Below are 23,441 nucleotides of genomic sequence, written 5' to 3' on the forward strand. Positions count from 1 at the left end.
GAGGCTCCCTGGGTTTCATCCCTAGAACGAATGGCGTGAAAGTCATGTGGTTGGCAACCCTTATGAGGCAGGAGGACCTTGTCTCAAAAACAAGAGCAACAAAAATACCCTGAGGACTCCACAACTATCTTGCCTGGGGCTTGGAGACCTTGAGATGATCCCCTCCCACCTGGGAAGAAAAGGGAGTATCTGACGTAGGGAGAGTATGCACGGGGACGGGGGGGGGGGGTTGTGTGAAAAAGAGTGGAAGGCAAGAAGAGCTGCCTCGCGACATGGCCCACTCACCTCCTGCGTGGCAGAGAGGCGCGGCACCTTTAAAGCGCGACGGGGGCGTGCCCGGAGAGGCTGCCCCGCCTCCAGGCGTGTCTTTCCCTCTGACCACGCCCCTCAGGGGGTTCGGCGCTGCGGAGGCTGGCGGCAAAGACCGCGCCGGCTCTGGCTGGAGTGGCGGCGGCGGCGGCGGCTTCGGCTTCGGCTTCGGCTTCGGCTTCGGCTGTTCCTCCGAAGGCATCGCGCGCTCCGGGACGCACGTGGGCGACCGGGAGATGGCGCGCGGCCCGCGACGTGGCGCGCAGATCCCGGGACGCAGGATGGACCGGCTCGAGTGAGCCCGGGCGGCCGCGCCGCGGGGCGATGGCCGTGCCACCGCTGCTCCGCGGGGCGCTGCTGCTGTGGCAGCTGCTGGCGACGGGCGGCGCGGCGCTGGAGATCGGCCGCTTCGATCCGGAGCGAGGCCGTGGTCCCGCGCCGTGCCAAGCGATGGAGATCCCCATGTGCCGGGGCATCGGCTACAATCTGACTCGCATGCCCAACCTACTGGGCCACACGTCGCAGGGCGAGGCGGCCGCGCAGCTGGCCGAGTTCGCGCCTCTCGTGCAGTACGGCTGCCATAGCCACCTGCGCTTCTTCCTCTGCTCGCTCTACGCCCCAATGTGCACGGACCAGGTCTCCACTCCCATCCCCGCCTGCCGGCCCATGTGCGAGCAGGCTCGTCTGCGCTGCGCCCCCATCATGGAGCAGTTCAATTTCGGCTGGCCCGACTCGCTCGACTGCGCCCGGCTCCCCACTCGCAACGACCCTCATGCGCTCTGCATGGAGGCACCCGAAAACGCTACTGCAGGCCCCACAGAACCCCACAAGGGCCTGGGCATGCTGCCAGTGGCACCTCGGCCCGCGAAGCCACCGGGAGATTCAGCCCCAGGTCCCGGCAGCGGTGGCACCTGCGACAATCCCGAGAAGTTCCAGTACGTGGAGAAGAGTCGCTCCTGCGCTCCGCGCTGCGGGCCGGGCGTCGAAGTGTTCTGGTCTCGGCGCGACAAGGACTTCGCGCTCGTCTGGATGGCTGTGTGGTCCGCGCTGTGCTTCTTCTCCACGGCCTTCACCGTGTTCACCTTCCTGCTGGAGCCTCACCGATTCCAGTACCCCGAGCGCCCCATTATCTTCCTTTCCATGTGCTACAACGTCTACTCCTTGGCCTTCCTGATCCGAGCAGTGGCAGGTGCTCAGAGTGTGGCCTGCGACCAGGAGGCAGGGGCTCTGTATGTGATCCAGGAGGGCCTGGAAAACACAGGCTGCACCCTGGTCTTCCTATTGCTCTATTACTTCGGGATGGCCAGCTCACTTTGGTGGGTGGTTTTGACTCTCACCTGGTTCCTGGCTGCAGGCAAAAAATGGGGCCACGAGGCTATTGAGGCCCATGGCAGCTACTTCCACATGGCAGCTTGGGGCCTGCCAGCACTCAAGACCATTGTGGTCCTGACACTGCGCAAGGTGGCCGGGGATGAGCTGACGGGCCTCTGCTATGTGGCTAACATGGACCCAGCAGCTCTCACTGGCTTCGTGTTGGTACCCCTCTCTTGCTACCTGGTACTGGGCACCAGCTTCCTCCTGACCGGTTTTGTGGCTCTCTTCCACATCCGCAAAATTATGAAGACGGGCGGCACCAACACAGAGAAGCTGGAGAAGCTCATGGTCAAGATCGGGGTCTTCTCCATCCTTTATACCGTGCCAGCCACCTGCGTCATTGTCTGCTACGTTTACGAACGCCTCAACATGGATTTCTGGCGCCTTCGGGCCACAGAGCAACCGTGCACTGCTGCCATAGTGCCCGGAGGCCGGAGAGACTGCTCGCTGCCAGGGGGCTCGGTGCCCACTGTAGCTGTCTTTATGCTCAAAATCTTCATGTCTTTGGTGGTGGGCATCACCAGTGGAGTCTGGGTATGGAGTTCCAAGACTTTCCAGACTTGGCAGAGTCTGTGCTACCGAAAAATGGCCGCTGGCCGAGCCCGGGCCAAGGCCTGCCGAACCCCAGGGGGCTATGGCCGTGGTACCCACTGTCACTACAAGGCTCCCACGGTGGTCTTGCACATGACTAAGACAGACCCCTCTCTGGAGAGCCCTACACATCTCTAGGACATAGGCTGGGCTAGGGGCTATGCCTGCTCCCTCCTTGCTGTCCCCTCCCCCCTTCAGAGACAGCTGACTAACAGCTGCCCAGCTGTCAAGGTCAGGCAAGTGAGACACAGGGCTGAGGACTAGGGTGGGGACCCAGTAAGGCTCAGGGCCCAGTCATGCACAGAGCTGGCCTAGTTGGGTCCTCAGAGGGTCCCAGGATGATAAGGGGTAAGAAGGGGCAGGGTCCAGTGCGGAGTTTATTTAATGATGTAATTTATTGTAGCGTTTCTCTGGAACTGTGACTGGAATAAACCCTCGTGTGGCACTGCTGTGTCCTGCCTGGGCTGGAAAGAGGGAAGACAAGACAGGAGGGAGAGAGACTTCACAACCAGCACTGGGGGTGACAGGCGGGAGGTTCATCCCTTAACCCATGTCCTGGCTCCCTGTCAAGGAGGAAGTTCCCCTCCACAGGCATTGGCGCACTATAGGTATCCTAGACTGCTTGAGGCGTGTGTGTGTGTGTGTGTGTGTGTGTGTGTGTGTGTGTGTGCGCGCGCGCGCGTGTGTATGCATTCGTGCGTGCGCCTGCGCGCACTGGATGAAGACTGAGACCCCTGCCTCTGAAGTGGAACAAGGACGCCTTCCTGAATACCCCGAGGAATGCCTGGGTGTCACACGGTTGCCTCTAGCCCTAGTAGTGTTTGGGGAAACAGGTAAGCTTTCTCTTTTTCACTCTGCTTTGGAAAATAAGAGAGTCAGGGCTAGCAAGACAGCTCCATGGGTAAGGGTGCTTGCAGCCAAGGCTGAGGATGTGCGTTCAATCGCTGGGACTCATGGTGGGAGAGCCAACTCACAAATTATTTTTTGATCTCCACATGTGCACTGTAGCCCACTACACAAGTAAATAAATGTAATAAGATGTTTATTATTAAAAAAAAAAAAGCGAAGGAGTTAGACAGGTTCCAAGTTGTCTCCTCAACCGAGTCTGGAGGATGGCTATCCTCATTATTGAAGAAGATTGCTGGGAGCTGGGGGCACAACTCGGTTGGCAGGTTGGCCTAGCATACATGAAGCACTGGGTACCATCTCCAGCACAGCTTAAAAGAGGCATGGTAGAGCATGTCTGTAATTGAAATACTTGGGAGGTAGAGGCAGGAAGATCAGGAATTCAAGATCAGGCAACTCCTACTACATGAGACTTTTGACAAAAAAATCAAAATACAAAAGGGAGTGGGCAAGCCAGAAGGCTCAGCAGGTAAAGCTGCTTGCCACCAAGTTCAAGTCTAAATTGAGTTCAATCCCTTGAACCTGCATGGTAGGGGAGACCCACTTCCCACCACCCTCTCATACCCCATAACTTGATGTAGAAATATTCTTTAAAGAATTATTGTTTAGCAAGGTAGAAGCCTTGTCTTAGAAAACAAAATAGCATTTACAACATTAACATTGAAACCCCTCATTAACAACAAAACAGTCTTTGGTAGTTGGAGCCCCAACTACCTATTTTGGGATGGAGGGGAAGATGGGCCTGGACTATGCATACATCTTGGTAGAAGACAGCCTTAGAGGTAGGGAGCTATTGAGTTCAGTGAGAACTGTGGCTCATCTCACCCACCATAAGCTATAGAACTTGGAGTGCTGTGAGAATAAGGCAGGTCTACAGGGACATGCACAGCTGTGCTGGGGCTGTTGGCACATGTGTGTGGGTCTGGAAAAACACCACGTAAACTTGTGTGCCATGTGCAGTCATCATGGAGTTCCTATCAGCCCAAACTGTGTGTGTGCACTCTCTCAAGTGTGTACATAGGCCAGGAATGTTAAGTGTCTATCAGCTCACTGATCCACACCCAGCTTTTTCTGTGGGTGCTGGAGGAGGGACTCATCTCAGGTCCTCATATTTGCACAGCATGTGCTGTTGCCTACTGTACCATCTCCCCAGTCCCACAGACAACGATCATAATCACTATGCCTGGATGCATTCTACGCTTAGCCAGCTAAGTAAGCACAGCACCTCAGATTTTCCATTTTTGCGTTTTGAGACAGGGTTTCTTTACATAGCCCTGGCTGTCCTGGAACTGAGAGAGCTCCCCGTCCCTACCACCTGAGTGCTGGGATTAAAGACCCTCTTCCCAGCTGGCTGGCTAAGGAAGTTTTAAAAAACTGTTTATTACGCCTCAGCCCTCACTTCATGTGTTTTTGTAATCTTGGTAAAATGAGAAGCAGCAAACACAAAACCTCTATTACAAGCCGTTATCTCTGGGAGTAGAGTGTATACACTGAACCGTGATATGAACTAGATACTTGCTGCACAGCACACTACTCTTGCTTTGCTGGGGAGCCACACCCCCAGGCTGTCCTAGGAAGTGGCCTTGTCTTGTGTCTCAGGCAAGGGCTCTCTGGCATGAGGAGCAGCTCTTACAGCCCACGCTGGGAGCAGGAAGCTAGTGGCCACACAGGATTTTGGCAGCCATACACCTGGAAACAGGAAGGTAAGGGCTGGGCTGAGGTGTGCATTTAATGGGCAATCAGTGCACCCCTATCCTTGCCAGTCATAGGCAAGCAAGGGATCGGTCCTTGGTTGTCTGTGCAATGGAAACAAGACCAGTGTTGGCTTCTAGAGAAACTAGGGGGTGGGGGTGGGAGGGGATGTAACGCTGTGCTGTGTCTTTGTCACTTTCTGAAACAAGGTCTACATTTCCTAGGCCAGCCTTGAATTTCTGGTCCTGTTTCCTCAGCCTCCACAGGAATGCCGTCTAGTAGCTACTCCAACACCCAGATGCCACCTAGGTACACTAACCATGTTTTGGGGAAAGGGTGGAGGGCATAGGACAGAATGAGGGTCCTCACTGGAGGATGACATGGCCCCACATCCACAGAGGAACAAGACTGTAGATGTGGGATGAATGACACTCAGGAGTGAGCTGGCGAGGATGTCAGAGAGGGCTGCTTCCTGCAGTGTGCTCAGTGCAGGCCAGGCTGGTGGAAGTCAGTGGCAAGACCTGCGTCTGATTCCCTTCCTGATTGACTGCTTCTGTAGCGTGACAGAGGCCTGGCAAAGCCTTCCAACCTCATTAACAGGCTGATTCTCAGCAATGAACTACTCAAACTCAGTGACTTTAAAAAAAAAAAAGAAAGAAAGAAAAAAGCAAGCACAATGAAAACAAGGCGCTGCAGGACAGAGCTGCAGAGCCAACTCCATACAAATCCACTGTATTGTTCGTGCTTGAAATAACCCCACTCCAAGGGCTGCACTGCCCATCACTGCCCCAAGAGCAAAAATCAGAGTTGTCTATTCTTTATAAACACAAGTACATAATGTTTATTTGAAATTCTAATTTATTACAAGTCTACCCTTTACTGCAGCCCTTCCTCCTTTAAGACAATTTAAAAAGCCACCATGCAGATGTCACTGCAGTGGGAACACCAGCCAGGGTAAGAAGCAGGGAGGCAGCAGGGCCAGGGATCACGGTGTATTAGTGCGCACCCCAGCCAAGCCTGCAGGAGCGGGGACAGGACTCAGCCACACCGAGGTCTGCCCTGTCTTGGGAGTGGTGAGCCTGCTTGATCTGGTGGGCTTCTTTTCCTTTAAATAAGGAGAGCTGAGGGGCTCACATTTTCCAAATCCAAAATTGGTAGGAAAGAAAATTAAACCTTGATTTGTATTTTTATCAAAATCTGTCATAAAAGGGAAAGCAGACTACAAACTTTTGCCTAAATACAACACGAGGCTAGACTGGCTATAAAGGGCGGAGCTGGCCCCTGCCACCACCTCCCAATGCTGACACAACTGCCATCCACTGTCCACTGGGGAGATGCACTCCAAAGGAGTGCAAGGTCTGCAGAGTGGGCCCTGGAGCAGGCACCCACGGGAAGCAGAGTGCTGCCAGGGCAGAGAGGGGGCTCCAACGCCAGCTCCTGCTGCCCACAGGCCTCTCTGAGGGGAACAAAGCGAACACGTATCATAGAAACTGTACTGTACATGTGCCAAAGCAAAATGACAAGTATTTTACAACATGTTCTTTATACAATATCACTGCGGAAACAAGCAACTTTAATAACTACAAAAGTCAATTTAAAAAATTAAACATTTTCACTTCTTCCTGCTCTCTTTCGGCTCCCTAAGGGCTTGTCTGGTTTGTGGGTGGGCTAGGCTCCAACACCCTTGTGGCCAGACCCATCAACGCCAAGGTCATAGCATGATTAGAAGCAGGAGTCCAGTCTCTATGGGAAGTGCCTTAGTTTGCTTTGTTTCTTTATGAGACGGTGAGTTGGGTGAGGGTGTGGAAGGGCTGCCACAATGGAGAGGGCACCCAGGAACAGCTCCAGAAAATGTCCCTCTATTCTGCCACGATCAACTCAAAGCCCACACTGTCCCAAGATGCTGGTGAACACAGAATTCTGTATGGCACTCGCTGATACTGTCACCTGAGAGGGAGGAGGAAGAGACAGTGTGGACATAGAGAAATAGGACTGTGTATAAATATAAATTCAAAATCATCCACACCTCACCCAGCACGGCCAGATGATGCTCCTTCCTACTGTGGGGCACAGCACCCTCTCCGAGAGCAGGGGCTTGGCACTGCTGTAATGATGAGGTGGGAGGGGAAGGGGGAGGAGGCGGCGAAGGGCAGGGCCATACCTAGGCTTCTCCCAACTCTCAGAACTCAGGGTGAGGCCCAACTTTTGCTGCTAGCTGTTCTGGGCAAGGTTCACCAGGCCAGTATGAGACTCTCCAAGAGCTTGGCTTTGCTGGAAAAAGGCCCAAGCTTGGCATGGCAGGCATTTCTGGATGCTAGTCACCTCCTCTTTAAGTTCTCCCAGCTTTCTTGCCTCTCCCACACCCCTTGGAGGTATCCTCCTATCCCCCCTCCTCAGCTCCCTCACTAGGGCCCTGCCTCTTTACTTTTTCTGTCTTCGTCCCCTGGACTGTCCAACAGACTCTGAATCACTGTCCCCTTCATCCTCAGCGAGCCGATCAGGAAACTTCCTGCGTTTCCTGCGGACATAGGGGTGGCCGGGGAGGTGTTTATGCAGTAGAGCCAGCAGGCACTGCTCTGTCTTCTCCATGCAGCTCAGCACATGGCTGCCGCGGCAGTTGTAGAGCTCCGCATTCGTAAACACTTGCTTCATGTCGGTGAGGAACTCTTGCACAGATCGGTAGTTCCCACAGGAGCACTTGTTCTGCATGGTCTGGAAGTCCATGGGGTGGTCGATCACATCATAGTAGTCCTCCGCCTCATCTCTGGTCACAGGCTCCCTGTAGGAAAACACCAAGTGAGAAACGTGTACCAGCCAGAGGACCACCAGCCCCAAGATGCTTGCAGCCATGATCAGCCAAGCCAGGAGACCAGGTGTGTTCACTTTCAAAGGGCTGTCACTCCCCATTCCCTTGCCAAGATGTGTCTCAAAAGGAGGGGCCAGGGCCGCCTGAGGGGCGTGGCACTTACCGGAAGGGCCAGCTGAAGCGGTACTTCACCAGTTTGTGAAGGACCTCCTCACACTTCTGCAGCTCCACACTCTGCCTCCTTGAGCTTCGCTTGGTCTGAAGTACCTAGCACCAGAGAAAAGCAGTGTGCCAATAGGACTTACAAGAGTAGACAGGACACACACACACACTCTCCCCCCCCCCCCCATCTGCTTGGACATCAAAGTTGGGTGATCTGCAAGTGAGGGACAGTGACTAAAGCAGCAGAGGACAAGCAGCGAGTGCCCGTCAACAGAACAGAGAGTGGCTGGAGAGGACCACAGCAACTGGACACTAACCCTGGGAGCGATGGACCCAGGATTATGGGCATAAACAAAGCAATCTAGAAGGTAAGGCAGCAGCTGACCCTAGCAGCCAGCTTAGGCCAGCTAGGCTATGCTTAGGAGGAAAAGCAGGAGGTGTGGCTCCCTTGCTCAGTTGGCTGCTAGAGGAGGTGACTAAGGAGATACAAGGTGGGGCACCATTCCAGGCAGCCATAGCCAATGCACTAGCCAACTTTAAGGACTGTTCCTCTACATAACAACTTGTTTCATGTCCTCAAGCCCAAATTAATCTGCAAGGACAAGCCAGTTCCCGAGAGGTTCCTTCTGTTCTTTGCGCCCAACTGAGATTAAAAGTGAACAACTAAAAGGACATCGGCCGATGAACATAGGGGTGGGGTGATGTCCTCATAACAACTGTGGCTGAAGCCGAGCAGTTCGTGGCTCTGGCATTGCTGGCATTCCCACAGGGAGGCCCACCCCTCTGGGCCCACCAGAGACACATGGACACTATTTTAAAGTCCCTAACGAGCTGTAGGCTGCTGCTAACTAGGGGGAGACTGTCTGCAGGCTAGGCAGGATGCCGGGCATAGCTGCTCCTGGAGGGCCTGCTGCCTAGTCTGCCCAGAGCCCATCCATCTGCTGTCTCAGCCCCCAGCCCGAGAGGAGGGGAGGCTCCCACCTGTTGCACTGTGAATTCCTCATGGTGGACTAGAACATAAAGAATACAAAGACTAGAGGAGGCTAAGTCAGTCTTACCAGCTCATCAACCTCTGTGTCATCCTTTGGCCGTGACCTCCTGGCAGAATGTGACTTCTTACCCGGTGGTCTGCCTGACCTTGCTGCAGGGATGACACTCTGCTTGCTTCGGATGTTCTTCCGAGGTCTCACTGAAACAGAACATGGGCTCAGAGCAGAGCACTCAGAGTAGTATGGCGTGTGCTCGGTAGGGGAGGGGCGACACCACCCGAGTAAACGGGCAGTGACTTTCTGGAGTGGCAGAAGGCCAGGTCTCAGCACTTCTATCCTGTGTCCATTTGGTTCAGTTTTATCAGTTATGTCAAGGAACTCAGCAGGTAACAAGCTTGCTAACATGGCAGCATGGCTCTCCTACAGCCCAGACTTAGCCCAAGAGAATGCATGCACTTACTTCCATGAAAAAGGGACTCTGACCTTGGGTAATTTCCAGTTACCCTAAGCTCATTACCCAGTGTTCTCAGTGAAAAGCTCACTCATGCAGCGGGTCAAAGGATTTTGCAAATCCAAGTCAGGACCTGCTTCCTCACGTTTCTGAAAAGCACGATGGTCGTTTAGGACTCTTCCCTAGGAGCCCTGCCTGGAACAACCGAAGAGAATAAACTTGAAGGCACTTAGACTCCTCGTGTCTGGCTGACAGGTGCTCAGGGACAGGCAAACCAACATTCCTTGGGATGCCCTTGGGAACATTCTCTGCAAGGATTAACTCAAGGCTTCTCCTCCACTAAACCATTTTCCACGACCTTTCCTTGCTAATACTGTGTTGGGGGGGAGATGACATGTGGGTAGAGAATGTGTTCAGAGAGGCAGCCATACGGAGAATCAATGAATGATGCTTCCCATTCTATTCTGGGACCATGCTAACCCTCCGGGGGCTATTTTAAGGCTTCTAGCTCCAGACAAGGATCATGAGGAAGAAGAAGCTGAGGCTCAGGTGCTAGGCCGAAACCAGGGAGCCAGGAAACCAACAACAGTGGGTTGAAAGGCTGAGCACACCGAGGGCTCCAAAGTGTCAAATACTTTCTGGATTCTTCTGCTGGACAATAACGTTAGAAGCCCAGATACAACTATTGCCTTCATGGGGTAGAGGTGGGACACCATCAGTAGCACGAAAATAAACAGAAGCAACTCTATGCTGCTCTGAGCTGTGTAGGCTCAATCTTCTTAGCAAATATATTTTATTATGAACTTATTAATTGAAAGTACCTCACTTGGGCTGGAGAGATGGCTCAGGGGTTAAGAGCGCCACCTGCTCTTTCAGAGGTCCCTGAGTTCAATTCCCAGCAACCACATGGTGGCTCACAACCATCTATAATGTGGTCTGATACCCTCTTCTGCAGATAAAGCACTCATATGCAATAAAATAAATAAATCTTTAAAAAAAAAAAAGCACCTCACTTATAACCTGACTAACCTAAACAATAGAAAAAGAAGATTAAAGAATACAGTAATGAAACCGTAAGGATATCAGTTCCAAGGAACGATTCTCCTGGCATAATCAGCAGGATTTCTTCTGCTGGAACCTGGAGCAACCGGAACCCGGAACCTCAGCCAGAGCCCGGAAGCCTTCCCTCGAGCGGTGCTCTCTAGGAAGGTCTCCAAGTGGAGCAGTGAACAGTCAAAACCATCCCAAGTCTCCAAAGCCCCGCCTCTTGTTTTTGGCTCACATTTAGACCTCCTCTCAGAATTTGTTCAAGGATGTTTTTCAGCTGATTAACAGCCAATCTCCCCTACACAGTGGTTCGACTTCTAAGGGGATAAACATCACCTGCTCTTTCATAAGTCTTTTTCTCATCTCCCACTTGTGATTTAAATAAAAAACATGTTTATCTCTCCTTCAGAGCTATCTCCAGACAATGCACCCATACCATCTGTCATGAGAGCCCCTTCATAACATAGGACGGCTAGCCCTAGGCACATCTGAATTCATACCTAGTGACATGGTGGCACATGTCGGTGATCCCACCAGTGAGGAGGCATTGGAATGGACAGCTTTGGGAAAATCCTTTTAATCACAGTACTTAGAAGGCCAAGACAGATCTCTGCTTATTTGAGGCCAGCTGGCCTATACTGCAATTTTTAGGACAGCCAGGGCTACATAGTAAGATGGGAAAGATCACGCAATAGCCGTGCCTAATGTGAGGGAGGAAAGTCAGTTAGGGCGGGCACGGAGGCCAGAACACAAGGACATGGGATGCGATGCACTGCTACAGCAGGACATGGCCATACCAACACACGCTTTTTCTCACAGCACAGCTTCAGAGCTGCATTACTCTTGAGATCTGCGGTCTATTTTCTACCAGCCTATAAGAGGATCCTGCTGAAAGGCTGGCTGGAGCCATTGGCTTGCTTCGTCAGTGACAATACTTAGAGCCTTTCCACCTCCTCTACGAAAGGACTAGAGAAAACCAGCCAGCCTTTTTCAAACTAGCAAAGCTAGGCACTTGTACACTCCAGGGAGCATCGATCAACATATGTGATGAGAGAAGCAAACCCAGTGTCTGAAGCCAGCCCAGCACCACAGACTAAAGACGCCCCTTGGTCACTGTTGCTATGCACAGACAGGGCCAGACCTGAACCCCTCAGCCCCACTAGATCTTAGAGCAAGTGATCTGCTGTGGGCTGACACCTAGGAGACCAGCCCAACTTCTCCCTGATTTTTATCTTTGTATGAGTCTGTATGTACATATATATGTGTGCCCATGAGTGAAGATGCCCAGAGTCCTAGATAGCCTGGAATTGGAGTTTTAGGCAGTTGTGAGCTGCCCAACATGGATACTGGGAAGTGAGCACTGGTCATGTGGTAGGGCAGTATGGCTTCTTAACTGCTGATCCATCCTTCTACCCCATCTGCCTCCTCCTCCACCATCTTGAAAGCCAATATAGACACATGGGCTCAGTCACTCACAGTCCTAAGAGAGAAGAGGACGGGAGCAAAATGGCAGTGCTCAATTTCTCTTGCCAGTCAGGCTTCTCTGGTCAGTGTGAGAGACTGAGGGCAACTATGCCTCATTGGACACTTACACCGCAAGCCAGCTACTTCATAATCCTCTTCCTCCTCCTCCTCATCTTCTTCTTCCTCTTCTTCCTCATCACCACTCTCATCACTTTCACTGTCCTCAGAGGTAGACTCTTCAGCGTAATTCCTATGGGAAGGAAAGGCCAAGTAGAGAGACAGTTCGAGTTTAGTCAGGAGGGCTTAAGGAGAGCTAGCCCCCACCCCCAAGCCCATGTCTGCAACAGTTAGGAGCAGATGGAGCTGACAGTCAGGGGAGAGACCCCGAGCACAGCAGTGGCCTCTACTGTGCTTCAGCAGTGTGCCTCCCTCTGCTCAGCCTGAAGGGGCTTAATGGACAAAGAACAAAATGCAGCCTCTGCTTCTCTCAAGCAGTAGAAACACAGAAAACCAGAGAAGTGAAGTTCCAGACACCAAAGCTGCCTGCCTCAGAGGTGGACTGGGAGGACTGAGCCCAGACAGGTGTTACTGCCCACCTTCATGGCTCTCTTTCAGGAGCTGAGACAATTTGCAGATGACCACACAACAAAGCAACTAATCCCAGCTTAGAACAGCTGGTCCTAAGCACTCCTTCAGAGCAGCATGCCTCCTGTCCCTCCAGGGGAGGTGGTGGAGGAGTGAGAGCGAGAACTAAGCCAGCCAGGCTGTTACGGTGTGGCTGGGATGAACAGTGCTGCCCTTTCCAAGAGAGACGGCCTAGTCCTGTAAGGATGCCCTTTCACAAACTCAAATGCCAACGCAGAAGGCCACAGCAGTAATGGGAAAATATTAGGTGCTTCAAAGGTGCTGGCTTGTCTTTCCTGACACCAGAACAGAATGAAGCACTGATCTACTTGCAGGGCATGGGCAGTCAAGGAGGTCCTAGGTGGGCGTTGGCCGCCTGGAGGAGAACCCATTCATTCTAAGGATATAAGGACTTCTGAAAGAGGTGATTTTAGCCTAGCCCCAGGCAGTTTACCCAGTGGAGAGTGTGGAGAGTGCTGGACAGACAGGATGCTAGATGTTGGGGAGCAAGAGACAGCAAGAATAATATAGTCTTTAACAAAGCACACAAACAGGAGAAAAAGTCTAATGTGTCAAGAGTCTCAAAAATAAGGATGAGGAGTCTGAATTTAGTTTTAGAGGCAAGAGGAAGACTAGAAATTTCAAAACAGTTCTGTCTTCTCTATGCTGCTCTGATCTCACTAGTGAGAAGCCACAGATGGAAGAAGGGGAAGAACAGGGGCTGAAAGCCACCAAAGAAGCCCAGCTGAGAGCCAGGCGGGAGGAATGCCAGCAGGGGCTACAGAGAATGAGCAGGAGACCAATTCACAGATAGCTGACAGCGGGTTGGTAATAGTTGGCCAGTTAATAAATATGTAAGACAGATGAAGGGACGCTCATGTCCACAGACAGCAGGCAGAGGAGAGTAAGTGTGGGAGGCAAGGCAGTGATCTGGCTGCAGAGTTTCAGCAGTGATTGCCTGTGGAAGGGAGCAGCTCTCATGGAAGCAAGGAGGTAAAGGCAGGAAATGCTGTTGCTGAGATGTGTAAGGGATGGAGGGATGGCCCAGAGTTAAAAGACTGGCAGCTCTTTCAGTGGCCTGAGGTTCAATTCCTAGCACCTACAAAGAGGCTCATAACATCTGTTAACTTGAGTTTCAGGGGATCCAGTGTCTTCTTCTCGCCCCCACAACCAGCAGACACACATGTAGTACACAGACATAGATGCAGGCAAAATACCCACACACACTGAAAACAAAACAAAAACTGTAAATGGTGGGGTGGGGTGGGGGTGCATCCAGAAGAGACAGCTAGTAGTGGTGGCACACGCCTTTATTCCCAGCACTCGAGAAGCAGAGGCAAACAGACCTCCGAGAAACACTGTCTTGAAAAAGCAAAACAGAAGTGAGGGCTAGAGGGGCACAGGGCTAACAGCGAAAAGCAGAAACATCAACATTCAACAAAACCAGATGGCTCAGCAGTTAAGAGCTCTTGCTGTCCTTCTGTTAGACCCAGATTCAATTCCCATCACCCACAGGAGCTGGCGACCATCACAACTCCAGTTCCAGGGGATCCAATGTCTTCTTCAGAACTCCACAATGAACAGACACACTATGTATACACACATGCAGGCAAAATACTCATACATGTAAAAAAGTAAAGTTAAAACAACACATACACAAACCAAAGTCATATGACAGTGTCTAGCTCCTGTTGTTGCACTAGAAATGACCAAGCTTTGAACCCAAATGAGCTTAAAGCTCCTTGGAAACAGTTTGAGTAACTTATCAATGCTCTCATATATCCCTGAAAGTCCTTCAAATTGCTTTGTAGCCAAAGATGACACAGAACTCTTGATCCTCCTGCCTCCGCTTTCTTAGTGTTTGGGATTATGGGCTTGCACTTACCATGCCTGACTTATGTAGCACTAGGAACCAAATCCAGCACTTTGTACATGCTAAGAAAGCATTCTACCCAGTGAGCTATATCCCCACCACACCCCACCCCCATTTATTTTTAAAAGAAAAAAAATTCTCACCTGCCACGGGAATTGCGCCTGGCGGTAGGAGGCTGGCAAGCTGGACACTGCCACTCGCCATCTGGTACTTCATAGAGGGCCGGCCTCAGACAGAACAGGTGGAAGGCTTTATTACACTCATCACACAGGATCAGCTTGTCATCTTCACCTGCAGAGACAAGAGACTCACACAGCACTGTTGGCAGCACAACAAAACAAACACTGCAGCATAGCACTTATCTTTTCTTGTTAAAGACTTATTTTTATTTCTGTCCGTGTGTGTCTGTGGGAGAGTATGCCACGTGTGTTTGAGAGCCTGTGAAGTCAGAGAGAGCTCCAGAGCCCCTGGAGCTGGAGTTACAGGAACTGTCCAACATGGGTCCTCCAGAAAAGCAACAAGCATTGTGAGGGCTAAGCATCACTCCAGCTCCTTTTTTCTTCTTTTAAGACAAGGTTTCACTGCATAGCCCACAATGACCTGGCACTTGGGGAGATCCTCCTGTCCCTGCCTCCCAAGTAATGAGACTGCAGGTACATAGATAGCATCAAAGTCGGCCGCTCTTGTGTGTGTGCATGTGTGGAGGCAGAGGCTGACCCGAGGTTTCCTATTCTCACAGCCTCCCACCTTATACACTGACACAGGGTCTCTCACTTGAACCCAGAGCTGAACACCGGTTCCGTGAAATCCCCTTGTCTCTATTTCCTAGGAGCCCGGACAGTTGAGCCACCAATTCCCAGTCTACATTTATGTGGATGCAGCAGTGGAACTATACTCACCCCATGGTTATGTGCATGTGTTTTACCAACTAAGCCATCTTTCCAGCCTGTTCTTATTTTATCTTTTTATGCATTTATTTTCTGAAAACTGGACAATTTAGGGAGAGTTCCTAACTCACCTTCTCAGAACTACCAAAAATCAGGGCAGGACAATTAATATTTACTAAGAGGTGACTGGGCATGGTGGCATACTCCGTTAATTCCAGCACTCAAGAGGCAGAAGCAGGTGGATATTTTTGAGTTCCAGGCCAGCCAGAGTTACAAAATGAGACCCCATGTCAAAGTAAGTAGGTAAATAAATAAATAAAAGAAAGGAAGGAAGAAAGCTGTTCGATAGTGTGGTTATTTTAACCAAAAGGCAACAAAAATCAGGAAATGGCTGGAGAGTCTGTTGTTCTTTGTGAACCCAAAACTCTGGCTTGGGTCCTCAATGACCAGGTTTCTTTTCTTTTCTTTCTTCTTCTTCTTCTTTTATTTTTTATTTTTATTTTTTTTTGTTTTTCGAGACAAGGTTTTCTCTGTGCAGCCTTGGCTGTCCTGGACTCACTGTGTAGACCAGGCTGGCCTCGAACTCACAGCGACCCACCAGTCTCTGCCTCCCAAGTGCTGGGATTAAAGGCACCAACACGGCCTGACTATGACCTGGTTTCTTTATATTAAAAAACATACGGTGTGAACTTCACATGATTAAATTCCTTTTCCAACCATCTTTCAAGGTCAGTTTTGCAGCAACTGAGTCTACAGTGCTTCATTCTTTGAACACTGATAGTTCATAGGGAAGCACTAGTCAAGGAGAAGTAAATCACGTGGAAGAGCTCAGTATGAGTTCAGCACAGCCTGGTCTACAAAGTGAGTCTAGGACAGCCAAGGCTACACAGATAAACCCTGTCTTGAAAAACCAAAACCAAAAACAAAACTCATTTCTGAATGCTCTGCTCTGCACTCAGGTCTGGGTGTGCAATGAGCAAACAGTGCCCTCTGCTGGACACACTTGTATAAACTGAAGACTGGGCAGCTGTTTCAGCCATCCACTGCAGATGTTTATGCATGCTCACCAGCATGGTGCTGACTGCAAAGGAAAAGAACTGCCCTACCTACCACACTGAGAATGTGCACACGAGAGAGGAGAAAAACGGTGTGCTAAAATTCCTTCACAAGATGGGGTAGCAGACTAGCATGCACACCTATAATTGCAGCACTGGGGAGGCAGAGGCAGGCAGATCTCCGAGTCCAAGGCCAGCCTGGTCTACAGAGTGAGTTCAAGGACAGCCAGGGATACACAGAGAAACCTTGTCTTGAATAATCAAAAAAACAAAACCAAAAATTCCTTCAGAGGATAAAGAAGATTTTGAGAGTGGACAGCCCCAAACAATCAGATGAGCAACTCTTCTCCTCGATGCATACCTTTCTTTCGACAAACTTTGCATCTAGCGTTTTCTGCAGACATATCCCACTTGATACATGCATCAAGCATCCCAAGTAGAACGTGCATTCTGGAAAAGGTCTGTGCTTCACGGATTGCTGTTTTCCATTTTTCCAGTGCAGAGGCGACCTAAGCAAGAAGTAAAACAGCTTGGTATTATGACCATGACCTCAAAGACAACAGAGCACTAAGAACATGTCAAGATGTAATAGAGTTCCAAAGACATTAAATTACGCCATCAAGGTCTCAAAGAATGAGAAACGTACGCGTGCAGGAGGGGTGAGAAGCAGCGTGAGGTCCCCTCCAGTGGGATGACTGAAGGGTGTCGCATCTGGGATAAATACTTGCAAGCAACATCAAATATGGCCCAGGAAACGTTAGTTACTGAGTCCTTCATTCAGGCCCAGATAAGTCAAGTCTTATCCTTGAAGCTTCCCACTCTTTCTTGTGTACCTGGTACAAAGCTCTCCTCTCATCTGCACATCACTTTAACAAAAGTGAAATTTCTCACGCCTTAGGGATTGTCTGATTAATCCTGAACATTCACCACCAGTATATGCTTTGCACTCCTCTTACATCACCAGGAAATGCAGGCTGAACTAGAATTAGCCATAGTTAGAATGAACGGTGGAGGGATAGGATTAGAATCTGAGTGGTAAACATGACATTTTCCCCCTATAAAGTGGGTGTCTGAGGTCAATGAGATGGCTCAGTCGGCACCTTCCTTCGCTCGACCATTCAAGTGCCCCAGCTTGGCATGCCGACAATGAGCCTCTGGTTAGGAAGTGAACAGTATCCAGGAAGGAACTTACATATCAAACCACACCAGCAGCCCTTTTGGTTAACACTAGCAAGTCAGCTATCCTGATTCTGGAAGGGATGGAAGGCTGCACAAAATACCATTCAAAATGGAAAGCTTTGCTACTTTGACAGAACACACCAATACAGAACTGCTGTATGAAACACCGATGGGGTACTTGCATCAGAAAGACAGGCAAATTCACGAGCCAGTTCATACTTTTAAATACTGCATAGTACCTCTTAAATATGCTCAATTATTAGGTATTAATGGATTTTTAGGGTGTTTAAATGAGCCTAGAGATAGCAAGGTGGTTAAGAGCACTTGCTGCTCTTGCAGAGGGCCTGGGTGTAGTTCTCAGTATCCACATGGTGGTTTCCAAGAATCTGTAACTCAATTCAAAGAATCCAACATCCTCCTTCTTCTTACCCCATGTGCTACATGCACACACACAAACAGGCAAATCACTCATATGCATAAATTAAGAAAATCTAGGTGGGCAGTGGTGGCACAGGCCTTTAATCCCAGGACTCAGGACCCAGAAGCAGAGGCAGGTGGATCTCTCTGACTTAGAAGCCAACCAGGTCTACAGAGGAAGTTCCAGAACGGTCAGAGCTAGACAGAGAAACTGTCTTGAAAAACAAAAAACAAAACAACATAATTAATAACAAAAATGAAGTGTGTTTAAAGAGGGGGAACGCTCACTATTCTGACTTGATTATATATATGCTATATACACACTGAGTTATATTGCACACTATACATTTGAATAACTAAAATAATGAAGAAAAGTTAAGCGCCAGGCCTGGTAGCTTGTGGGAGGCAAAAGAGTCCTTGTGCTCAGAGATAAGCACTAGAGAAACTGGAATGCTGGACACACAGGGTTTTTGCTTCAAAGGAAGGGATGCATAACCTCTTATCCTCCCAGAACACTGGGAGCAGACATGCGTTCTAGCCTGTGACCTCTGTGATACCTGTGTGCCTGGAGACCACAACAGACCCTCCCCTACACTCTGACCCCAAGTTGTGTTTTCTCAGTCAATCTACAGAACTTATCTCTATGGAAGGTATCGCATGTACTTTACAAAAGGTTTTGATGTAGTCACCTCCGATCCTTATTTAGCTTATTTTGTGCTTTATATCACCAGAAAAGTTTTCATCAAGTTGTGCTGTACTTAAAAATACCTGCAGTAACCGGGCATGGTGGCACATGCCTTTAATCCCAGCACTTGGGAGGCAGAGGTAGGCAGATTGCTGTGAGTTCAAGGCCAACCTGGTCTACAAAGCAAGTCCAGTGAAGGATACACAGAGAAACCCTCTACTGAAAAACGAAGAAGAAGAAGAGGAGGAAGAGGAGGAAGAGGAGGAGGAGGAGGAGGAAGAAGAAGAAGAAAGCCTAAAATAGGGGCTGGAGCTGGAGAGATGGCTTGGAGGTTAAAAACACTGTCTCTTCTTCCAAAGGTCCTGAGTTCACTTTCCAGCACCCACATGGTGGCTCCCTCTTCTGGGATGCAGGCACACATGTGGGCAGAATACTGTACAAATAATAAATAAATCTTTCAAATAAAATGCCTAAAATAAATTACTCAGGGTGTTGGTTTGAACCAACACTAGTTAGTCAGTCACTTTGAACCAAACTGCCTTCTTGCCTCCCTCAAATCATTTTTTGCTGGCTGTGGTAGTCAGACTCTTGTGGTGGCTCAGATCTTGGGAGGCTAAGGCAGGAGGATCACTAAGAGGTGATCGCCAAGGTGAGCCTAGGGTACAGAGTGAAACCTTGTTTCATAAAAACAAGCAAATAGAAAATAAAAATTATGTGACTGGTAACAGTTGTCAAACAAATTTGGGCATAGTGACACACATCTGTTATGTCAACACTCAAGAGGCTGAGACAGAATTATTACGAGTTTGAGGCCAGCTTGGGCGACATGGTTAAGATCCAGTCTCAAAAGAGACAGAGGAAGAGAGGAGAAGAGAAGAGAAATATAGAGGCAGAAAGGGAGAATGCCAAATATGAGATTCTTCCTAAAGTATACATCACTGTCAGTTTTTGGAAACAAAATAGGCATTATATACCAGATTAGGACTGGAGGGTTGGCTCAGCAGTTAAGAGAACTTGCAGCTCCCACATCAGATAGTGAACAATTGCCTGTAACTCTACCAACAAGGGAGCTGATGCCTTTTTCTGGCTTCTGAGAGCCCTGTCTGCAGGTGGTGCATATACAGTCAAGCAGGCATACACATAAGTGAAAATGAACAAAATTTTTTATAATTAAAAAACAAACAAACAAACCAACCAACCTCTGACCCGGATCATTTATTACTACTAAAAAGACCAGGCAACGATCTCATAGAACTAAAGAAACTGGAGCCCAGAGGTCAGGCTGACATAAACTCCGGTGCCAGCCAAGGACGCTCTGGCTCTTATTCAGTGGAAACTTTCAAAGCAGAGGACAGTGGAAAATTTTGAGCTGTGGCAAAGCTGACCTTTGGGGGGAGCTACGGGGCAGGATACCGCTAGAAGAGGATACTGCAGAACCACTCAGCAAGCAGCCTAACTGATTTTTCCAAGAAGCTCCCCACTTTTACACTCTGTCTGGACATTTTATTTCAGCTCAGGGTTTATTACACAAAGGGACCTTAATGGGACTTAATTATCTGTTGGTCTTCAGTATAAAGAAAATGTCACAGGAAAAATAAACAGCCAGGAAAGACAAGGCTCTTTCCAAGAGCTTTCCAATAAAAGTCAGTACAAAGTTGGGTTAAGGGGCAACATGGCTCATAGGATAACGGTAACTGCCACCAAGCCCAACAGTCAGAATCCTCCCCCTGAGATCACATGATCAAAGAACTGACTCCTGCAAGTTGTTCTCTGACCTCTGTAGACTTTCTGTGGCTCACAACACATACAAATAAGAATAAAACAAAACAAAACAAAACAAAAAACCTGGTTAAAAACAAAACCCATGTAGCAAAACAGCATCTCATAAATATGTACAATGAACTGTAAAACAGAATGCAATCTACTCTGATTTGGTCAGTATATACACTGTGCAGGCTGAATTGTCACACTGTACTCATAAATGAATACAATTAAATTAATAAGGAATTTTAAGCCAGGTCTGGTGGCTCAGGTCTGTAACCTGAGGCAGGACATGTCTTAGAGATCACTTATGTTATCTAGGTGCTGAAAGCCATTGAAAGAACTCAGCTTGAAGGAATGTCCCAGTAAAATACTGAGACAGGCAGGAAGTCCTACTATGAAGCAAACCAGCCTCTTACTCCCTGAATCATATATAACTGTGGCCTAAGAAAAAGTAAGGTGAAATACAACTATGTACCAACTCTTGAGGTATTTTAGAAAGAGCAGTCAATTTACTCTTGAGTATTTTTGCTTGCAATCACATATGCACAATACGAGGGCTTGCTACAGATAGTGGTAAGCTGCCATGTGGGTTCTGAAAATTAAAGCTGGTCCTCTGGAAAAGCAGGCAATGCTCAACTGTCTTGGTATCTCTGCAGCCCCTGAGAGTAGACGGACTACCTGGCTGTGGTGATGCTTAGGAGGCAAAAGTAAGAGGACTCACTCAGCTGGGGCTACATAAGACCCTGTATTTAAAAAACAAAAAACAAAAACAAAAGGCCAGGTGTGTCAGCATAGATGTTTAATCACAGAAGCAGGTAGAATCTCTGAATTTAAGGCCAGTCTTGTTTAAATAAAGAGTTCTAGGCCAGCATAGTGAGAGCATTGGCTAAATAAAAATAAAACTAAATAGATTTATCTGTAACTGCCAGACAAATTTCCTTTTGTTCTGCACTTAAGGACTCATTCACTGTTCTTCAGAGCCAGCTCCCTCGACTACTACTGGGAAGCTCTGACACCCTCACATGTTAGCCTAAGCACCACCCCTCCTCCGCAGATGGCTTCCATCTACACCCCTTCCCCCCGCTAGCCCAAGGCAAAGTCTCTATGTAGCCCTGGCTGTCCCAACCTTGAACTCAGAGAGCTGCCTGACTCGGCCTCCTGAGAGCCAGGATCACAGGGCTGCACCAGGTGGGTTGAGTGCTGAGTGGTATGAAAGGGATTCCTGTAGTAGGCCCTATGTAAACGGCCATCTTTCCTAAGCCAGCAATAACAGGCAACACAGGCTGAGCAAAGAGCATGGAGTCACAGCCAAAGCTGGCTACACCATCACTGGGGAAAGAACTGGGGCTTTACAGCGTAAGCAAGGCTAGGCGATGCTGTGCCACAGGACAAGCGCTGTTGTGCACTTTCTACCTTACTATATTCTCAACATGCAGGGATTTCTTAGACCGCAAACAGGAAACTCAAGCAGCTTGTTCTGCCATGTGGCTGCCTCGCTAAAGCAAGGACCCACAACTTAGACTCAGTAACTGAATACCTTTGCTTCCTCGACCATTTTTTTCTCTTCATCCACTTCCTCAGACTTTGTGGAATCTTCACTTTGGAGTTTCCTTTTCTTCTGTTTGGGAGCCATGAATCCTTGCAGAAACTTCTTTATGACACTGGCCTGAAGGGCAATGACGCATTCACCAAAATCCTTCAGTTTCTCTAAGGAAATGACCTATAGGAAAGGTTTAAAAATGAGACTGAGAGGAGGACAAGTGTGTGTGTGTGTGTGTGTGTGTGTGTGTGTGTGTGTGTGTGTGTGTGTGTGTGTCTGCCTATAAATTCCCGACCAACGTAAAGGCAAACCTCAGAACCCTTAGGCAAACACCTGCACGCCTTAGTTACTAGGGCTGTGGGCCTAACAGCTCCTGACTACTTCCACTTCCCCAGTGAATGCTGAAGTCCCATCTACTGCAAGGAATCCATCCACTCAGTAGTCACTTCCTACTACATGCAGGGCAACTAGAGGGCGGAGGCACAGAGGGTGCCTAGCATGTGTGAGGCCACATGTTTAAACCCCAGCACCAGAAATAAAACACAGAAAGAAAAGCAAAGAGAGTCTGAGAAGACTCGCGCTTTCCTGGCTTTCCGGCTGAGTCAAGCTCTGAGCTTTATGTTCTCCCATCTCCACTGCGCCTTTGTTTACTGTATGGATGAAGAGGCAGGCACTAAGTCATTATCAATCAAAATTATGTTTTTTACAGAGCTGCTCACCAGAGTTAAAATTGTCAGGAGGCTCAGTCACCAGTTAATCCAGATCCAGTGGGATCCAGCACCTCCATCTGGCGCACACACCCACACACATAGTGAAAATAAACTTTACAGCTGAAAGTGGTGCTACAAGCTTTTAATCCCAGCATGCGGGAGGCAGAAGCAGGCAGATCTCTGAGTCGGAAGCCAGGCTGGTCAACTTATCAAATTCCTGGCCAGCCAAGGCTACACAGTGATTCCCTTTCTCAAGAGAAAAGGAAAAACATTAAAAAACTAGCAGGCGTGGTGGTGCACAAGAACACAGGTGCACATACCCACATACATAGCGAAAATAAACTTTACAGCTGGGAGTGGTGCTATAAGCTTTTAACCCCAGCACTCAGGAGGCAGAGGCAGGCAGAGTTCGAGGCCAGCCTGGTCTACAAAGCAAGTCCAGGACAACTAAGATTACACAGAGAAACCCTGTCTCAAAAAACCAAACCAACCAACCAAACAAACAAACAAAAAACCAACCAACCAAAACAAACAAGAACAAAAATATTTTTTTGATACCGAGTCTCACTAGGTAACCCTAGCAGATTAGAACTCACTATGTAGACCAGGCTGGCTTCCAAATCATAAAGACCTGCTTGCCTGTGCTTCAGGTGCTGGGATTAAAGGCATACAATACCATTCTTTAATTAATTAATTAATTGTTTTAATCATGCGCACGCACCTGCTTGGGGTATGTGTGTATGACTGCAATGCCCAAAGGAGCCAGTATCTGATCCTCTGAAAGGACAGTTGTAAACTGCCTGACATGGGGGCTCTATAAGAGCCACTCCTTCAGCTCACAACAGTGTGCTCTTAGGCACTGCGCACTACTATCTTGTCAGTCACAATAGGAATGCCAACATTAAAGGAGAGAGTC

General features: G+C 49.1%; 2 protein-coding genes across 3 annotated transcripts in view; one reads left to right on the top strand and one right to left on the bottom strand.

The window, feature by feature from the left end:
• Positions 1 to 400: 400 nt before the first annotated feature.
• On the top strand, positions 401 to 5,710 carry FZD9 (frizzled class receptor 9). Its single transcript, XM_084764636.1, has one exon. The coding sequence runs from the start codon at positions 634 to 636 to the stop codon at positions 2,410 to 2,412; it is 1,779 nt and encodes a 592-aa protein (XP_084620762.1). The 5' UTR covers positions 401 to 633; the 3' UTR covers positions 2,413 to 5,710.
• Positions 5,711 to 6,410: 700 nt separating this feature from the next.
• BAZ1B (bromodomain adjacent to zinc finger domain 1B) overlaps positions 6,411 to 23,441 on the bottom strand; it is a 64,139-nt gene continuing 47,108 nt past the window's right edge. The window contains exons 13-20 of one of the 2 annotated variants that reach the window (XM_084764561.1): positions 21,813 to 21,995; positions 16,592 to 16,739; positions 14,432 to 14,579; positions 11,920 to 12,041; positions 8,899 to 9,029; positions 7,842 to 7,945; positions 7,298 to 7,651; positions 6,411 to 6,819 (exon numbers count right to left, since the gene is read on the bottom strand). In XM_084764561.1, coding sequence (XP_084620687.1) covers positions 6,816 to 6,819; positions 7,298 to 7,651; positions 7,842 to 7,945; positions 8,899 to 9,029; positions 11,920 to 12,041; positions 14,432 to 14,579; positions 16,592 to 16,739; positions 21,813 to 21,995 — 1,194 coding nt within the window. In that variant the 3' untranslated portion in view covers positions 6,411 to 6,815. Of the gene's footprint in view, positions 7,652 to 7,841; positions 7,946 to 8,898; positions 9,030 to 11,919; positions 12,042 to 14,431; positions 14,580 to 16,591; positions 16,740 to 21,812; positions 21,996 to 23,441 lie in introns of both variants that reach the window. The other variant, XM_084764560.1, reaches the window with a different exon arrangement.

Source organism: Acomys minous (genome assembly GCF_964271855.1).
Source record: "Acomys minous genome assembly, chromosome: 16".
In the NCBI taxonomy this organism is placed as follows: domain Eukaryota; kingdom Metazoa; phylum Chordata; class Mammalia; order Rodentia; family Muridae; genus Acomys; species Acomys minous.